The following is a 19,701-nucleotide window of genomic DNA, read 5'->3' on the forward strand; positions in this document are numbered from 1 at the left end:
TGGCATGCAAATGGAAGGATTTCTGATGGAATGGTCCGTCGTCCGACTGATTGCTCGCAGTGGAAGAAGATTGATGGTTTGTATCTGAATTTCAGGAAAGAGCCACGGAATCTTAGACTTGGACTAGCCAGTGATGGATTGAATCCATATGACACCTTAAGCACTCACCATAGTTCATGGCTAGTTCTGCTAGTTTTTTACAATTTGCCTCATTGGTTGTGCATGAAGTGAAAATACATGATGTTGTCTATGATGATATCGAGCCCAAGACAGCCAGAAAATGACATTGATGTTTATCTAAGTCCGTTGGTTGAAGACCCGAGAAAGTTGTGGGATGAGGGGGTTTTAGTGTTTGATGCATTTCGCAAGGAGATGTTTGAAATGCGTACAATGCTTTTTTGTATCATTAATGACTTTCCAGCATATGGGAATCTCAACGGTTACAGTGTTAAGGGTCATCATGCATGCCCCATCTATGAAGAAAACACAAGCTACATACAACTAAAACATGGAAGAAAAACAATCTACAGTAGGCATCACCGTTTTCTAACACCCAATCATCCTTACAAATGACTGAAAAAAGCTTTTAATGGAAGCCAAGAGCACAATATTGCACCGATACCGTTGACTGGTGAGCAGATATACCAGTGGGTTCAACACCTGAATATTGTATTTGGAAAGACCCATAAGAAGGACAAAAGTAAGAGTTGCATATGGAAGAAGAGGTCCATTTTCTTTGATCTTCTGTACTGGTCTGATCTAGACGTTATACATTGTATTGATGTTATGCATGTGGAGAAAAATGTTTGTGACAGTGTGATTGGGACGCTCCTTAACATTCAAGGCAAGATGAAGGATGGCTTGAATACTCGTCAAGATCTAGCTGATATGGGGATACGATCACAATTGCATCCAAGGTCTGATAGGAAGAAAATTTACTTGCCCCCAGCTTGTCATACTTTGTCCAAAAAGGAGAAGATAAGTTTTTGTCAGTGTCTTCGTCGGGTGAAGGTTTCACAAGGATACTCTTCAAGTATTAAGAGCCTTGTTGATATGAACCCTCATGGCACAAGGGCTGACTTAGGATCGTTTAGGATTAAACTTTGTTGGAAAATTCAGAAAATTGATTAAGAAAAGGATGGGAAATTGGAAAGATTCAAGGGTTGGGCAGTGGCTAATTTCCTGAGACTTGATAAGGTGAATCCTGGCATAAAATGGATGAATGGAATGGTAAAAATGTAGGTTAAGTGGTGACTGGACAGAAATATAGAAATGGCTATAACTCAAGATATAGGGCTCCAAATGAGGTGATTCCAAAACGAGGTGAAAGCTCTCGTTTTGAATTTCAATTTAGGCTCAAGAATCACTTAATTTGAACGAGTAAAATGAGAGTTATGGTCATGAGATAATTCTGGGAAGAATTGGATTTTTTGGAAATTAGGGTTTGAAAGAACAAGGTTGAAGATGAAATGGTGGAAGGAAAGAATCACTCTTTCTAGCGAGGGCAACACACAAAGGATGTGAAAGACCTTTGATATAGCCAGGGTGTTCTTGAATCACTCAAGAACTTAGGAGAATCACTCTCACTAAGATAAAAGAGATAAACTCTAATTTTTCTGAATAAAACTCAACTTATCTTTATTGATAAAATGGTTCAGCTTATATAGAAGCTTTACATCAGATTTTAGTAATGATCCACTAGCCTAGAATTAAAAGAACTTAATGGCTGAGTGTAACTGAAATTGTGGCAACCAAAAGTCACCCCCAACAGCCATCAAGTCAGCCACCATTTGGTCTCCCAAAAGGCTAATGCTTAGGTTGCCAATTGGGACCTTATTAGAACTTGAACTAAACCTAACTAAAGCCCTTTTAGTTGATTAACCTAAAACATATTTTTGGTCAGCCAAATTTACAAGGATTGGGCCATTATTTAGACAAACTAAACACTCTAAAATTGAGACAAAGTGGTGCCATTTAGTCCTCCTCCATTTGGGCCATGATACAACTCACAACCTTGGACTTTTCTCCTTGAAACTTGGGCTTGTATTCAAATAGTATGGAAAACACTTGTTGAAGAGCTTCCTTGGCTTTCCTTGCTCTAGCCCTTGTCATAGGTCCTCTAAGTCCTTCAAGTGGATCCTTTCCCTTGCTCTTGGTCATGTCCTCATCACTTGTGCAGTTGAAGGAGCTTAAGCTTATAGGGTTAAAGTCTCACGATTGTCACGTGTTCATGCAACAACTGTTAGCCTTCGCTATATGAGACATCTTGCCAAACAAAGTCAGGTTAGCCATATCACGCCTATGCTTTTTCTTCCATGCCATATGTAGCAAAGTCGTTGATCCTGTCAAGTTTGATGAGCTGGAAAATGAGGCCGCAATTGTACTATGCCAGTTGAAGATGTATTTTCCCCCTGCTTTCTTTGACATCATGATTCACTTGATTGTGCATCTGGTAAGAGAAATCAAATGTTGCGGTCCTGTTTATTTGCGGTGGATGTACCCGATTGAGCGATACATGAAGATCTTAAAAGGGTATACAAAGAATCTATATCGTCCAGAAGCATCTATTGTTGAGAGGTACATTGCAGAAGAAGCCATTGAATTTTGTTCAGAATACATTGAGAAAGCTAAACATGTTGGCCTTCCTGAGTCTCGGCATGATGACAAAGTGGGTGGTAAGGGTTCAAGAGGACTGCATGTGATCACTCCAAGTCTAGAAGATTTGTTACAAGCTCACTTGTATGTCTTGAACAACAGTAATGAAGTTTTTCCATACATACTTAAACATGAAGCTTTAGTCAAACAGAATAATCCAAAAATGTCAAAGAATTGGGTGTTGAAAAAGCATGACAAGACTTTCTGTGATTGGTTTAAAGATACAATCTTTGCAGATGAAAATGCTTCACAAACATTAAGAAAACTAGCAAATGGGCCTAAAAGAAATGTTATAACTTGGCAAGGATACGACATAAACAAGTATTCATTTTACACAAAAGCACATGACGACAAAAGTACAATGCAGAACAACGGGGTCACCCTAAGGGCTGAATCTCAACACTTCGCAAGTGTGCATGACGCCAATCCCTGTGTAGCTTCCATCCCTTACATTGGGTTCATTGATGAAATTTGGGAGCTTAAATATGTGAAATTTATCGTTTGTGTTTTCAAATGTAAATGGGTTGACAACAACACTAGTGTGCGCACCGATGATATAGGATTTACGTTGGTAGACCTAAAGAAACTTGGTTGCCACAATGACCCTTTCATCATGGCAGAACAAACTAGACAAGTATTTTACGTGCAAGACCCATGTGATGAAAGGTGGTGGATGGTTCTACAGGGCAAAACAATTGGTGTTAATGTAGAAGATGATGATTCATACAAGGACACCTATGTTAGTCCTTTGACCGCACAAATCACTCCTAACGTTGTCGGAGAAGAAGAAGCTGACGACGTTCATGCTAATCTTAATGATCATGATGAAGGAGAATTAATTAACATCGTCTAATGTAATTTTCTATTTATATATTTGATTTTGCTAGATTCATTTACATAAGTCATACACATTATTCATATTGATTAATATTTAATCCACATTTATGTCCCGAGCTGCGCCAAACCTCAATCTAAACAAAACATACATCAATGTGAAGAAGGGCGTTACATACTCCCTGTCACTCGTCTCTTCTCTAAACTATTTAATATGAGTCCATAAAATGGAGCAAATCAATACTAGCTTTCAATTTAGAATAAAACATTGAAACTAAATAGAGTATACACAAACCAATCATATGTGATTGGTTATTATATGATTGGTTTGTGTGATTGGTTTACTAATTGCGTTATTGAAAACATGCATATATTTGATGAAAGCTTTGAAAATGGAACTTATGCCATTTCATCTTTTTGTATTCAGTGGATCTCATCAATTGTTTTCTGGAGAAAGAGAGCTCACCAAAGCAAGTAAGTGATAGCTACACCTTTTCTGATTGTTTAAAATTATATCTTTACCTATTGCAAAATTTATTTATAACTTTGTCTTGTTATTTATGGGTGGTTTACTAAAGAGGAAGTGAAATCAGGAATAATTCACCACTCCTATATTATAGTGGGCTGGGATAGTCAAAGTATTGAGTGTATTTAACACAAAAATCAGGTAGGGTTATGACGATAATAGGATTCCTGGGAGAGGGAGAAAGAAGTAGGGATTCCATGGCGGGTGCAAGGGAGAAGGGTAGGGTTAAGTAAGGAATTTTAAAGGGGATGGGGTAGGAGAAAAGGTTGGGGGGTTAAAAACTGAATAAAAAATAGTGAGAATAGAGAAAAGGGTGTGAGAATAACATGGGCCTAGTAGTTATTTCTAGCCTATGTTTGCAAGTTTTCAATAAAATAATTAAAGATCATTCCCAGGTGGACTTGTGTTTTGGACTTGTTTTGGATAGATCTAAAGTTTTTTATTCTCTGATATATGCCTCTTGTTATGAAAGATACAATATTATTAGCTTTGTTCTATTATGATTGCTAATTTACTTATCAAGGTCAAAGTTATAAACTATGTAGAATTAAATTGACATAAAATTTGTGTCCATCCTTTTGTAATTATTTATTGTTAGAATGTCAAGTGCAAAGTTTTGGTGAATTACAAATTTTATTTTATAATTAAAAAGCTGCAATGGAACTATCCGATCCACCCCCCAAGAATCTCTCAAAAACTCTATTTTGGTGAATGTAGATGATGCTTAATAAGGCAGAACGTGGTAGCTGAGTGGTGTCCTAAGAGGCTTTTGTGAAATCACCAACTTAAGACAACTGTCTCAATGCCACTGAAACAAAAGGCACACACCTTCAAGATTACATGTTCGAATCTCTATCACTAACAACCTAACAACTATTGATTAAAAAGATAATTGAAACTTTGGAAAATAGCTTTTAAATGGTTTGCTATGAACTATCAAGAGGGGCACTTATAAAAAGAAAGAAAAGGATCTATTGTGAATTACCTGATTTCAACCAAATTTTACATTATAAAAAACATTATAATGACTATTAGCTTTTAAAATATTGCAAGTCAGTGTAATATGTGTCTAGATATCTATATATGTATTAAACTTGCTTACATAATGATTATTTTTGTTCAAATGGTTTATAATGAATAGTGAAAGTTGTCTCTAGTGTTTGAACTTTAGCACTATAAGAAAGAAAGAAAAATAACTGTTGTGAATGTTTTGAACCAAAAGTTACAAAGAAATTATTGATTTATGATTATTTGACCTTTTCTGATTTGTATAGTTTAAAAATCCGACCAAGCTCCAGATTCTTCAGATACTTTTCCTTCTTCCTAGTAGCTAGTGCCTCAATCATCTTCTTGTTAGCTCCAGACATTGACCTTGTTGTCCACATTGCTTTTGCAATCAGGTTACTCAACACAAATCTTATTGACATATTGTTCTTTGATTTTCCATAGATTAAATGTGTAAACATAGATTAAATTCTTATCCAAACTTTGGTTTTAAGTTTTTGGTAGGAGCAAGCTAATTGAGTTGCTCACGTTTTTAGTTAGGTAGTCGCAATTCTATGTTAGTCACCATATATTTTTAGTACATATCACCTTTATTCAAGATTTTATTTACACACAAATGAAATGAGCTTATTTCAGAAAAAAAAATCTCTCTGGCCAGAACTTTTCTGCCTCACTCCATGCACTTGAGTCTCTCATAATTGCCCATGCATTTACTACCACCCTTGATTTTCTTGGTATGAAAAAGTCTCCAACCATGCAATCTTCCCTCGATTGGTGTGGCATTAGTAACGGTGCCACTGGATGGAGCCTCATCTTTTCCTTTATAACCATATCCAAATACTCCAACTTGTCCAAGTCTGATTCCTTCACCTTCCTCTGCATACCCACCATAGTTTCCAACTCCATTTGGACTTTCTTCATCACCCGTGGATTCTTTAGGAGCTCTGAAAGTGTCCACTCAATTGCTGTAGCCGAAGTATCCATTGAACCCAATAGCATATCCTGCATGATAGTGTAAAAGAAACATGCATGAAGAAGTGAGAACAGAGACAACTAGCTATGCACTTGCAGCTATACTAATTATTAGTTAAATACACAACTTTTAAATGGAAAAAGAAAATGTATGAGGAAAGAATATTGCAAAATTGTCATTCCCTTTACTAGCAATATAGCATTGATGTTGGGCTGTTCAATACGGTATTCATATTCCTTGCTACCAACAAAGCCTAACATAACATCCACAAAATCCTTCACCTTATTGTCTTGTCCCTGTAGAAGCAAAGCTTCATGGTGAATCAAAGGTGTTTTGATGATAACAATGATGATAACAAAAGATGATGACTAAGGTGATGAAAAAAAGCTCAAAGATCAATCAAAGAACAACTCAAGTGAATCAAAGATCAATCAAAGAACAACTCAAGTGAATCAAGAACAATTCAGAGTTCAAGATAAGAATCAAGAAGAATTCAAGACTCAAGAAGAAAGTTTAGAGTCAAGAATCAAGATTCAAGGTTCAAGATCTCAAGAATCAAGATCAAGATTCAAGCCTCAAGAGAAGGCTTAATCAAGATAAGTATGAAAAGTTTTTCTCAAAAATTGAGTAGCACATGATTTTTCTCAAAACATGTTTACCAAAGAGTTTTTACTCTCTGGTAATCGATTACCAGATTGTTGTAATCAATTACCAGTAGCAAAATTGTTTTGAAAAAGTTTTCAAATTGAATTTACAACGTTCCAATTAGTTTCAAAAAGCTGTAATGGATTACAATGTTTTGGTAATCGATTACTAGTGCCTTTGAACGTTAAAATTCAAATTCAAATGTGAAGAGTCACATCCTTTCACATAAAAGCTTTGTGTAATCGATTACACTGATTTGGTAATCGATTACTAGTGATTGTTTCTGAATAAATTCAAAAGATGTAACTCTTCAAATAGTTTTTGACTTTTTCAAATTGGTTTTTAAGTTTTTCTAAAAGTCATAACTCTTCTAATGGTTGTCTTGACCAGACATGAAGAGTCTGATAGAAGCTTGCTTGTGGGGCTTCTATGGAGGCTGGATCTTTGAGCTTCAATGAGGTCCTTTAATGGTGATTTTCCACCATAGAGATGCAGTGAAAGACAAAGGAGAAGAGGTGAGAGGAGGCGCCATCCACTAGGGAATAAGCCATGGAAGAAGGAGCTTCACCACCAAGATGAGCCTTGGATAAGAAGCTTGAAAGGATGCTTCAATGGAGGAAAAGAAAGAGGGAGAGAAAGAGAGAGGGGGGAGCACGAAATTGAAGGAAGAAAAAGGGAGAGAAGTTGAACTTTGAGTTGTGTCTCACAAGACTCTCATTCATCAAAGTTACAACAAGTGTTACACATGCTTCTATTTATAGACTAGGTAGCTTCCTTGAGAAGCTTTCTTGAGAAAACTTCCTTGAGAAGCTTATTTAAGAAAACTTCCTTGAGAAGCTAGAGCTTAGCTACACACACACCTCTCATAACTAAGCTCACCTCCTTGAGAAGCTTCCTTAAGAAGATTCCTAAAGAAGCTAGAGCTTAGCTACACATACCTCTCTAATAGCTAAGCTCACCTCCTTGAGATGAGAAGCTAGAGCTTAGCTGCACACCCCCTATAATAGCTAAGCTCATCCCCATGACAAAAAACATGAAAATACAAAAAAAAGTCCTTACTACAAAGACTACTCAAAATGCCCTGAAATACAAGGCTAAAACCTTATACTACTAGAAAGGCCAAAATACAAGGTCCAGACGAAGGAAAAACCTATTCTAATATTTACAAAGATAAGCGGGCTCATACTTAGCCCATGGGCTCGAAATCTACCCTAAGGCTCATGAGAACCCTAGGGCCTTCCGTTGGATCTCTAGCCCAATCTACTTGGAGTCTTCTACCCAATGCCCTTGCGGGGTAGGATTGCATCATTCCCTCCACCTTGGAAAGGATTTGACCTCAAATCCCGAGGTTCTTCATACCTTGGGCTCCTTCCCTCAACACCTGTAAAAAGAACAAAAACATATGTATTAGTGGTGTTTGGTATGTTGAAGTATGGTAAGGTCTGAAAACCCATTTCCTGGGCATCTTCCCATGGAGGAAGATGGTTTCTCACCAACTCAATGAGTGGTGCTACAAGTATAGAAAAATATGGGACAAACCTTTTGTAAAAGTTTGTTAAGTCATGGAAGCCCCAAATTTTTCTTATACTTGGTGGAGTAGGCCACTCAGGAATGACCTTTATTCTCTTAGGGTTCATGGGAACCCCTTGATCACTATTTGAAAAATTAAGAAAAGTAACGCAATAAAACATACTTTTTTCTGTATTTTCATATTGATTATTCCTACCAAAAAGTATGACAAACCTAAGGTGTCCCATATGAGTACCTAAGTTTGTATTGAAACTAAAAATAAGAACAAACCTACCTAATGGGTCCCTATGTACACACACCATGAAGATGTTAGGTGTACGAGTGATTTTACAAAAGAGGGTTGCACCACTCAAAACATTCATCATACCACCTATTTTAGGGACTTGGTGCCTAATAATACCTATTTTGGGCACCAACAAAGCACAAGGATTTAAACTCTTGCGAACAAAACCCTCATCCAACAACTTTTTTACTTGAGGAATAAACTCAAGCCCAAGAGGTGTGGCAATGCTAGCAAGTGCCTTTTTACAAAAGAGAAAATGTGGAGGTTGTCTAAGAGGGAAAGTTTCTTTAATGTTTGTCTTTATTGTAAAATGAGTTTCCTTCTTAGCTAATCTCTTGGAGGAGACACTTACCTCCTTACACTTCTCTTTAACCACTAATGGTTGTCCATCTTCTTGGGGGTAGATTTCTTCACTAAATTCTTCCCCTTTTGCTTCTTCACTTTCACTAGAGGAAAGTGAAGTAGTAGCCTCATCTTGGCTACTATAAATGTCTTGGTCCCTCATAATCATGGTTTTTGTGGTGGGGCATTGAGAAGTAATGTGTCCTCTTCCAAGACATTTAAAGCACTTTATAGAGCTAGTTTTCTCTTGCATACTAGCCTTAGGGGCTTGCTATTATATTGCCTTCCCCTTATCATCTTTGGGCTTAGAAGATGTCACCCCTAAGATGCCTTGACCATGGTCTTTCTTTAGATAAGAGTGAGAGCCATAAGATTTTGAAGTAGACTTCTTTTTAAGTTGTTGCTCTACCCTTATTTCCCAATCTAAGTTAGCCTCTACATTGTCCTTCCCATGGAAGTATGAGAGGTTAATGTTAGCCTCTTGAGGCTTTCTTTCCTTTTCTCTTCTATGGGAGTGAGGTCTAAGATGTGACCTATGCCTTCCTTCGTAATAGTCACGAAGTTCTTCACTTAGGCTCTTGCAAGAGTTATGACTACTATAGGAGGCATGTTTTTCTCTTTTCATTTCTTTCATTATTTTTCTTCTTTCTTCCTCTCTTATTTTCTTTCTTTCATCTTGACTTATTTCTTCCACTTTTTTTTCCTTTTTCTTTTCTCTCTTGTTTTTCTTTCCATAACTTGAGGGAACTCAACTCATCTAAGATTCTAGATAAAGGGTCTTTATGACTAGTACCCTCGCCATTAACATTAGATGAATGATGACTCATGTTGGTTCCTAAGTTGTGGTTCTTTCTTGTTGGAGGTTTGAAAACAAAAGGTAAAAGAAACTATGGTTGAAGCTAGCCAAAATAAACACTAAAAGAGGTGTGAAAGATAAGGTAAACAACTAATTGGTAAAAGGAAAGCTATCTAGGCGGTTTGACAATGGAAGGTAAAGGAAATAAGCTATGAAAGTAAGCAAGAAAAGTAAACTAAGTGAATCCTAAGAGTGTTTGGATGACCACATCAAGGTTCCCAACAAAACACTCACTATCCTAAGGAAATATTGCCTAAAATTATTACACACAAATGGAAGTTTGGTAACCTATTGGAGGCTCCCAACACACTTCCAATGAAAGGCCTTTTTGTTACAAAACTTGAAAGCAATAAAGGTAAGTAAATTGCAAATTAAAAAATTACAAAACGTCCTCAATTTTGGTGGATGTTATCTCTTTTGTGATTCACTCAATTTGAAGTGCTTCTTAGTCCAATAGCTCTTAAGGTGGTTGGCCCCTTGCTTCTTGACTCAAATTCTTCAAGGCATGGCACCAATCCTCCTTTCCAATTCCCTATATGGCAACTCACAAACAAGGAAACAAAGAGACAAGCAATAATCAAGGACAAAAAAAAAATGAAATGAAAGCTAAACCAATGGACTTTTAACAAGACAATTTTTCAAGGATTACTCAACAATTAAAGCAATGAAAAAGGACATAGAAGAAAGCTAGGACTCAAAGAGAAACTTAGAATGGTTCTAGAGTACAGTAAAAAAAACTGAAAAAAAAGACTCAACAAACCTCTAGCTTTGGCACTTGTTTTCACACTAATTTTCAATTGAAATTTAGGAACTAAGATTGGCATAAAATAGGCACCAATTATAGAATAAATTTTGAGCCAAAACAACAAGCACACTTCCCTTTCACCTTTTTTTTTTCTGGATACTGTTTTTTTTTCTGCCAACTTGTGTGATTTTTTGTATTTTTTACTTTTATCCAAATCAATTGTTTCTTTTTTTATAAATTTTTTCCAGATGTCTTGAAAATTCAGTAAAAATTTCAGCTCAAAATTCGAAGTAACCAATTCTCAGTAATTTTTACAAGTTTGTATGTCCAAGCTGCCAGCACCAGCGATTTTTTTTAAGCATGGTATATTGATTTCCTTGGGCTTACTTTCATCCCTCTTATGTATGTTGAACTCACTAGGATTGTTTACCACAGTTTTAGGAGTTCAATATTCACTTAGGATCAACATTTCAGCCAGCAATTCAATCACCAAAACTCAAATTCACAATAGACACAATCATAAGGAAACCTAAAAGTTCTAGAAAAGGTTCACAATCAAAGACTCTCTAAGAATTTTGCATGAACATGTTAAGGACTAATTAACATGAAAGATTTGACTCAAATAAAATAATAGGCTAAAATAATTTCATACACTCATGAACAAATGAGTTAGACAAAGAAACAAGAAAATAAAATTCAGCACAACATAAGAAATCTCATGTGACAAGTTTCATGACTAGACATGACTTGTATGACAAAACTACAATAGGTGAACAAGTCACTCTAGATTTTTGAGGTTTTCTTCTACTTTAATATTTTTGTAAGAATTTTATGGTTTGGGTTTCAGCCACAAAAAATAACAAGACAAAACTCAAAGGAACCTAAACTCAACACAATTCATGGTTCAAGAACAAGAACAAGAAATTTGAACCATAGAAAATCAAATCTAGCTTCTATAGCAAGTTTAATCAGTGGAAACTCTAAAGAATCATGTTAAAAACATTTACCACAAGACATGTGAGGAGATACATGGAGAAAAAAATGAAGAAACAACAATGGAAGAGAAGGTAAAGCAAAAAATTAATGGAGGTTCAAGGAGCACCTACTTGAAGCTCTTGTGCTCTGATTACCACTTGATAGAAGCTTGCTTGTGGGGCTTCTATGGAGGCTGGACCTTTGAGCTTCAATGAGGTCCTTTAATGGTGATTTTCCACCATGGAGATGCAGCGGAAGACAAAGGAGAAGAGGTGAGAGGAGGCGCCATCCACTAGGGAATAAGCCATGGAAGAAGGAGTTTCACCACCAAGATGAGCCTTGGATAAGAAGCTTGGAAGGATGCTTCAATGGAGGAAAAGAAAGAGGGAGAGAAAGAGAGAGGGGGGAGCACGAAATTGAAGGAAGAAAAAGGGAGAGAAGTTGAACTTTGAGTTGTGTCTCACAAGACTCTCATTCATCAAAGTTACAACAAGTGTTACACATGTTTCTATTTATAGACTAGGTAGCTTTCTTGAGAAGCTTTCTTGAGAAAACTTCCTTGAGAAGCTTCTTTGAGAAAACTTCCTTGAGAAGCTAGAGCTTAGCTACACACACCCCTCTCATAACTAAGCTCACTTCCTTGAGAAGCTTCCTTAAGAAGATTCCTAAAGAAGCTAGAGCTTAGCTACACATACCTCTCTAATAGCTAAGCTCACCTCCTTGAGATGAGAAGCTAGAGCTTAGCTACACACCCCCTATAATAGCTAAGCTCACCCCCATGACAAAAAACATGAAAATAAAAAAAAAGTCCTTACTACAAAGACTACTCAAAATACCCCGAAATACAAGGCTAAAACCCTATACTACTAGAATGGTCAAAATACAAGGCCCAGACGAAGGAAAAACCTATTCTAATATTTACAAAGATAAGCGGGCTCATAGTTAGCCCATGGGCTCAAAATCTACCCTAAGGCTCATGAGAACCCTAGGGCCTTCCCTTGGATCTCTAGCCCAATCTACTTGGAGTCTTCTACCCAATGCCCTTGCAGGGTAGGATTGCATCAGAGTCTATAAAAGCAAGGCTTTGTTTTGCATTTCAAGTATCTTGAACACTTACTCAATTAATCTTTTACAAGCCCTAAATCTCTTTGAACTTCTTCTTCTTCTTTGTACCAAAAGCTTTCTGAAGTTTTTTGGTTTTCTAAACCTTGAAACCTTGTGCTATTCGTCTTTTCATTCTCTTCTCCCTTTGCCAAAAAGAATTCGCCAAGGACTAACCGCGTGAATTCTTTTTGTGTCTCTGTTCTCCCTTTTCCAAAAGAATGAAGGACTAACTGCCTGAATTATTTTGTGTCTCCCTTCTCCCTTGTCAAAGAATTCTAAACGACAGAGCCTGAGAATTCTTTTGATTCTTCCCTTTCCCTAATACAAAAGTGTTCAATGGACTAACCGCCTGAGAATTCTTTTGTATCCCCATTCACAAAGTATCAAAGGTTTAACAGCCTGAGATCTTTGTCTTAACACATTGGAGGGTACATCCTTTGTGGTACAAGTAGAGGGTACATCTACTTAGGTTTGACTGAGAACAAGAGAGGGTACATCTCTTGTGGATCAGTTCTAGTGGAGGGTACATCCACTAGGGTTTCAAAGAGAACAAGGGAGGGTACATCCCTTGTGGATCTTTGCTTGTAAAAGGATTTTTACAAGGTTGAAAGAAATCTCAAGGACTGCAGGTCGCTTGGGGACTGGATGTAGGTACGGGTTGTTGCCAAACCAGTATAAAAACTCTTGTGTGTTTGTCTCCTTCTTCCCTACTCTTTTACTTTCCGTTGTGCTTTTTAATTTCCGCTTTTACTTTCTATTAAGTTTCTCTTCTACTCCTTATTCTCTTAACAACTTAGTAAAAGCCTTAGAAGAGTAATTTTTAATTAGTAAAGGTTTAGGAATAATTAATTCAACCCCCCCCCCTTCTTAATTATTTTGAGGCCACTTGATCCAACAGTCCCTTGTCTAATTGAATATGCTCATCAATAATTTTGTTAAATACATTAATCAAAGATTGCTACTAGCAAGACACAAAAGCAATTGCTGAGGACAAAGGCAAAGGAGATGGGGCCTATTAGGAAGAGCAAGTTGTAACTATGTCGGTGATGTCACATTATGATGATGCTTGTTGCTCTCAAACTTTTCATAATGTTGTTTATCTATAACTATAATAAAAGGTTGGAGAATAGTAACCAGTGGCTTAAAGAATTAAAAAGAAAAAAGTTTTTGTAAGATAGTATACTAATGCACTTTTATTGTGGTTTTCAATATAAATCTTCTATTTGTTTGATTAAGATACTTGGTAGTAACATTTCATTATCAGGCTCTGCTTATGAAGGACTATGTTAAACAAGAGATACCCTTGGAGCATGCATTAGGAACTATTAGATAATATGAAATTAGATGTACAAAAAATTAAAGAAAGTCTACCTGATTATCAGCAAGTTAATAAAAATTAATTACTAATGATCCATAAAGTAATACAAATTATTTGTACAAAAGAAAAGCTCTATCTTTTCCACAATCTCACAGTCAAGAACTTGGCCCATACTTACTAAATGTGTAGATGATGGTGAAGTTGCACCTATGCCTAGCTTATAGCCTCAAGATGCAGAAATAGAGTCACAAAGCAGCCTCTCCCTCCCTCCCTCCTTCACTGTAAGGGTCTTATACAAGACCTCTTTTCCATTAGTTACCTGTGAATTGTGAGTCACCTTCACTGTTTTCCCTTCCCATCCTTTGTAGTATATTCTCGCCAAATCTTAGTTGACACAATTGATTTGTACCACCCATTTCCTGTTGCTTAAATTGGGCCTTTAGACTACTTGACCCCTAACATCATGCATGTTGTTATTTAAAGAATTGATATGTTCTTTCTTGGTCATTTCATAATAGCGAGGAGCATAATATTGTTCTTTACTCCTAAATCATCACAAAATATATTGAAGTAGGCAAAGACATGTACTTCTCCCAATTATTAGTTGATTTTTTCTTTTAATAAAAATGTAAGTAAACATATGGAGACACACAAACACAGAGAGACACACACACAGAGTGAGAGATCGTCCCTCTCCAATCCAAAAGCCTCAGATAACAATGAATTACAGATAAAATGAATCTGTCAAACCTCTAACATATTCACAAAAAAAGACACATACCCAACTACAATGATAAAGCATAAGCACCCACGAAACCCAGATTTCCAATTTAGTTACATAAAGAACTGTTGATGTCGATATTTGTCTGTAATCGAAATTTACATTTTGATGACATATAAAGGATTATGGATTCTCCAACTGCCTCACCTTCTCCTCCTTCTCCTCCTCCTCCTTCAGACGCATCATCTTCGTCGTCTGCTATGAAGCGGACACACAAAGCCTCACATCTATGATCCTTGTTTACCAGACCACCTGGTGCTGACAGACCAATGGTCCACGTAGATCCTACTACTGGCAAGGCCGAAGGTCCCTACAGGAAGAAATTAAGAACATATTTGGGGATTGCGGCGCGTGATAAGGTGGACGTCACGTACGAGAACTGAAAGGAGGTCCCTACAGCTCATAAGGACTTGATTTGGGAGGATATTCAGGTATTTTTCTTTTCTTATTTGATGTTGTTTAATTAATAGCCAAAAATACATTATTATAACAAATAAACCTTATTTGTTATTGTCAAAATTTGAAATCCCAGAGGCTTCTGATAGTAGGACGAAAAAGAAGTTGCTTTAGACTGTCGGCGAGAGATTGAGGCAGTTTAAATCAGACCTCACGAGGAAATTGGCCCTTGCAGCCAATCAGGACGGTGTGGACGACACTGTCTGTGAGAAATATGGCAAAAGAAAGGAAAAATGGGCCCAGTTTTGCCAGACTCGCATAGACCTTTCTTGGGAGGTATGTACCTTGCCATTTAAGTTGTTTTTCAAAAAACATTAACTTGTTATACTTCATTCTAGCAATTTGAAATATTATTGTTTTATTTTTGTAGGATGTGCGGAAAAAGGCACAGGCCATCTAGAAACAGAACACTACCCCCCACATTTTGTCTCGTGGGGGTTATGAATATTTGAAGCAGAAGCTCCTAGCTGAGAAGACCAAGATGAAGCTGGAGGAAGCTGCACAGTAAGGAAGCGTTGATGGCATCATCGAACCTCCATCCCTCGTCAGACGCCACGTGAAGTGGAAGATGGCCCGCACAAAGAAAACATGGGAGATGACGACTGAGGTCACAAAGGAAATCGCTAAGAAGATCGTAAGTCATTTTCAACTAACCATTAGAATTATATTTCAATATTTTGTGAATGCCATTACAACTATGTCTTTTTTGTGCAGGATTCCTTTGAGGAGCAGGCGACACAGGGATCCTTCGTCCCCCATGGACGTCAGGATGTTCTCACTGCTGCTATTGGACGTCTAGAGCACCCTGGACGTGTCCGTGCTGCTGGAGCCGGTGTCACCATCAAGCAATACTTCAGATTGGCTCCACGGACATCCCACAACTCTTCCTTACTGTCTCCTAAAGAATTGCAGCAGCTGACCCAGCAAATCAGGGACCAGCTAGAGGAGTAGATCACAGAAAAAGTGACTCGGCAACTCATGGCATCGTTCAGCCAGATGTAGTCCTAGTTTCAGTCCTAGATGCAATCTCAGGGACTTGCACTGCCTTCGGAGCCTCTAGTTGGTCCCTCAAGTCCTCGAGTAAGCACAAAGGGGAGTTGTGTTGATCCCTCAGGAAACGATCCTAAGACGGGTGACTCAGATAGATGCGGCTTGTACATCGAAGCAAATCTTACCCGCCTGGTTGCCCTGGGGAGAGTTTATGAGTGATCCATTGTTGTTCATAACACTCCTTTTTTTCCTGGCCAAGTAAAGGTGGGTGTGGAGGAGGTTAAAGATCCAGATGCTCCCATTCCTGTACCCACTAATGAGGTTTCCTTAGTGGGGCTGGCAATTCACACCTTCCTTGCTTGGCCGACTTATGTATTAGTGGTGACTCGGCAACTCATGGCATCATCCCCTCCACCTTGGAAAGGATTTGACCTCAAATCCCGAGGTTCTTCATACTCTGGGCTCCTTCCCTTGACACCTGTAAAAAGAATAAAAACATATGTATTAGTGGTGTTGGGTATGTTAGAGTAGGGTAAGGTCTGAAAACTCCTTTCATGGACATCTTCCCATGAGGGAACATGGTTCCTCACCAACTCTATGAGTGGTGCTACAAGTATAGAAAATATGGGACAAACCTTTTGTAAAAGTTTGTTAAGTCATGGCAGCCCCAGATTTCCCTTATACTTGGTGGAGTGGGCCAATCAAGAATGACCTTTATTCTCTTAGGGTCCGTGGGAACGCCTTGATCACTATTTAAAAAATTAAGGAAAGTAGTGCAATAAAGCGTACCTTTTTCTGTATTTTTATGTTGATTATTCCTACAAAAAAATACGACAAACCTAAGGTGTCCCATATGAGCACCTAAGTTTGTATTAAAACCAAAAATAAGAAGAAACCTACCTAATGAGTCCGTATGTACATGAATCATGAAGACATTGGGTGCATAACTGATTTTACAAAAGAGGGTTGCAACACTCAACAAATTCATCATATCACTTATTGTAGGGATTTGGTGCCTAATAATACCTATTTTGGGCACCAACAAAGCACAAGGATTTAAGCTCTTACGAACGAAACCCTCATCCAATAACTCATTTACTTAAGGAATAACCTTAAGCCCAAGAAGTGTGGCAATGCTAACAAGTGTCTTTTTACAAAGGAGAAGATGTGGAGGTTGTCTAAGATGGGAAGTTTCTTTAATATTTGTCTTTATTTCAAAATTACTTTCCTTCTTAACTAACCTCTTGGAGGAGACACTTACCTCCTTACACTCCTCCTTAACCATTAAAGGTTGTCCTTCTTCACTAGATTCTTCCCCTTTTGGTTCTTCAGTTTCACTAGAGGAAGGTGAAGTAGTCGCCTCATCTTGGCTACTATAAATGTCTTGGCCCCTCATAATCATGGATTTCTTGGTGGGGCATTTAGAAGTAATGTGTCCTTTTCCAAGACATTTAAAGCACTTCATAGAGCTAGTCTTCTCTTGCATACTAGCCATAAGGGGTTGTTTTTCTATTGTCTTCCCCTTATCATTTTATTTCCAACCACACACATCAAATATTCACTTAGTGCATGTGAAATTACAAAACTACCCCTAATACAAAAACTAGTCTAGGTGCCCTAAAATACAAGGGCTGAAAAATCCTATATTTCTAGGGTACCCTACCTACATTATGGAGCCCTAAATACAAGACCCAAAATTAATGAAACCTTAATCTAATATGTACAAAGATAAGTGGGCTCATACTTAGCCCATGGGCCCGAAATCTACCCTAAGGCTCATGGGAACCCTAGGGCCTTCTCTTGCATCTTTGGCCCAATCTTCTTAGAGTCTTCTATCCAATGCCCTTGGGAGGTAGGATTGCATCAGTAACCGGGCAAGAAGGATTTTCTTCGATGTACAACCTGCATTTGTCTGAGTCACCCATGTTTGGATTGGTCGGTGAGGGATCAACACAACTACCCTTTGTGTTGACACGAGCAGCTGAGGGACCAACCTCAGGCTCCAGAGGCAGTGCAAGTCCCTGTGATTGTATCTATGATTGCAACTGGGACTGCATTTGACTAAAGGATAACATCAGCTGTCGAGTCACGTTTTTTGTGATTGACTCCTCCAGCTGGTCCCTGATTTGTTGAGTCAGCTGCTCCAGTTCTTCGGGAGCCATGGAGGAAGAACTGCGGGAGGTTTGTGGAGCCAATCCAAAGAATTGCTTTATGGTGATACCGGCTCCAGCAGCACGCACACGGCCAGGGTGTTCTGGTCGTCCAATGGCAGCAGTCAGGAGATCCTGATGTGCATGGTGACGTGCATGGGGGACAAGCAAACCCTATGACGCCTACTCCTCCAAAGAATCCTGTACAAAACACATATATTTGTTTAGTCATTCACAGAATAAACAAATATAATTACAATTCTTAATTGAAAATGACTTATAATCTTCTCAACAATTTCCTTAGTTGCCTCAGACGTCATCTGCCCAGTTTTCTTGGTGCAAGCCATCTTCCACTTCTCATGTCGTCTTATGGGAGATGGAGGGTCAATGACACCCTCAGTGCTTCCGAACTGAGTAGCTTCCTCCAGTTTTTTCTTTGTTTTCTCAACCATCAGCTTCTGTTCTAAATATTCATAACCCCCACGAGACAACATGTGGGGGGCGGTGTTATGCTTCTGGATGGCCTATGCCTTTTTCTGCACATCCTGCAAAAATCGAACATTAATGAAAATGATTACTACAATGTATTATAAGAACTGAATTTTTAGTGGAAAACAATTAAAATGACAAAGTACATACCTCCCACGAGGGGTCTCTGCGGGTCTGACAAAACTAGGCCCATTTCTCTTTACTAATGCCGTATTTTTCACAAATAGTGTCGTCCACATTGTCCTTGTTAGCTGTAAGTGCCCATTTCCTCGTCAAATCAGATTTAAACTCTCTCCACCGCTTACCAATAGTCTGAAGTACTTTCTTCTTTGTCCTACCGTCAGAAGCTTCAGGGATATCAAATTTCTCCTAACAAACAATAAATTAGGTTTTATTGTTAGTAAATTATACATTTTGGCTAATAAATAAAATCAAAGATGAAAACTAAAATACCTGAATATCCTCCCATATCAAATCCTTCTGAGCAGCAGGGACTTCCCTCCAAGTCTCGTATGTCACGTTGACCTTATCACGAGTGACAATCTCCAAATATGTTCTTAATTTCTTCTTGTGGGAATCGTTGGCCTTCCCGGCCGCAGGATCGATGTGGACCACTGGTCTCTCTGCCCCAGGTGGTCTAGTGGCCAAGGATCGTAGCCGTGTGGCTTTGCGAATCCGCTTCAAGGTAGACGGAGATGCTGATGCTACTACAGGAGGAAGAGGAGAAGGAGGAGGAGAAGGAGGCGAGGCAGGTGGAGTAGCCATGGGCTTGTAAAGAAAATAACTTGAGTTAGTTAACATGATCAAAAAATAGAATCATTTATGTAAATGAATGTACCGAAATGAAATACATAATTAGAAAATTACATTAGACGATGTTAATTAGTTCTCCTTCATCATGATTATTACGATTAGCATGAACGTCATCGACTTCTTCTTCTCCGATGACATTAGGAGTCATTTGTGTGGACAAAGGACTAACATAAGTGTCCATGTATGAATCATCATCTTCTACATTAACACCAATTGTTTTCTCGTGTAGAA

At 38.1% G+C, this 19,701-nt stretch overlaps 1 protein-coding gene across 1 annotated transcript; it reads right to left on the bottom strand.

The window, feature by feature from the left end:
• Positions 1 to 5,647: 5,647 nt before the first annotated feature.
• Positions 5,648 to 18,662, bottom strand: LOC102663508 (cytochrome P450 78A7). The gene is made up of 5 exons (XM_014768667.1): positions 18,426 to 18,662; positions 18,109 to 18,303; positions 17,890 to 18,039; positions 6,182 to 6,289; positions 5,648 to 6,022 (listed from the first exon to the last, which is right to left on the bottom strand). The coding sequence occupies exons 1-5, from the start codon at positions 18,660 to 18,662 to the stop codon at positions 5,648 to 5,650; spliced, it is 1,065 nt and encodes a 354-aa protein (XP_014624153.1).
• Between the last annotated feature and the right edge of the window lie 1,039 nt (positions 18,663 to 19,701).

This window comes from Glycine max, chromosome 16 (genome assembly GCF_000004515.6).
Source record: "Glycine max cultivar Williams 82 chromosome 16, Glycine_max_v4.0, whole genome shotgun sequence".
Taxonomy (NCBI): domain Eukaryota; kingdom Viridiplantae; phylum Streptophyta; class Magnoliopsida; order Fabales; family Fabaceae; genus Glycine; species Glycine max.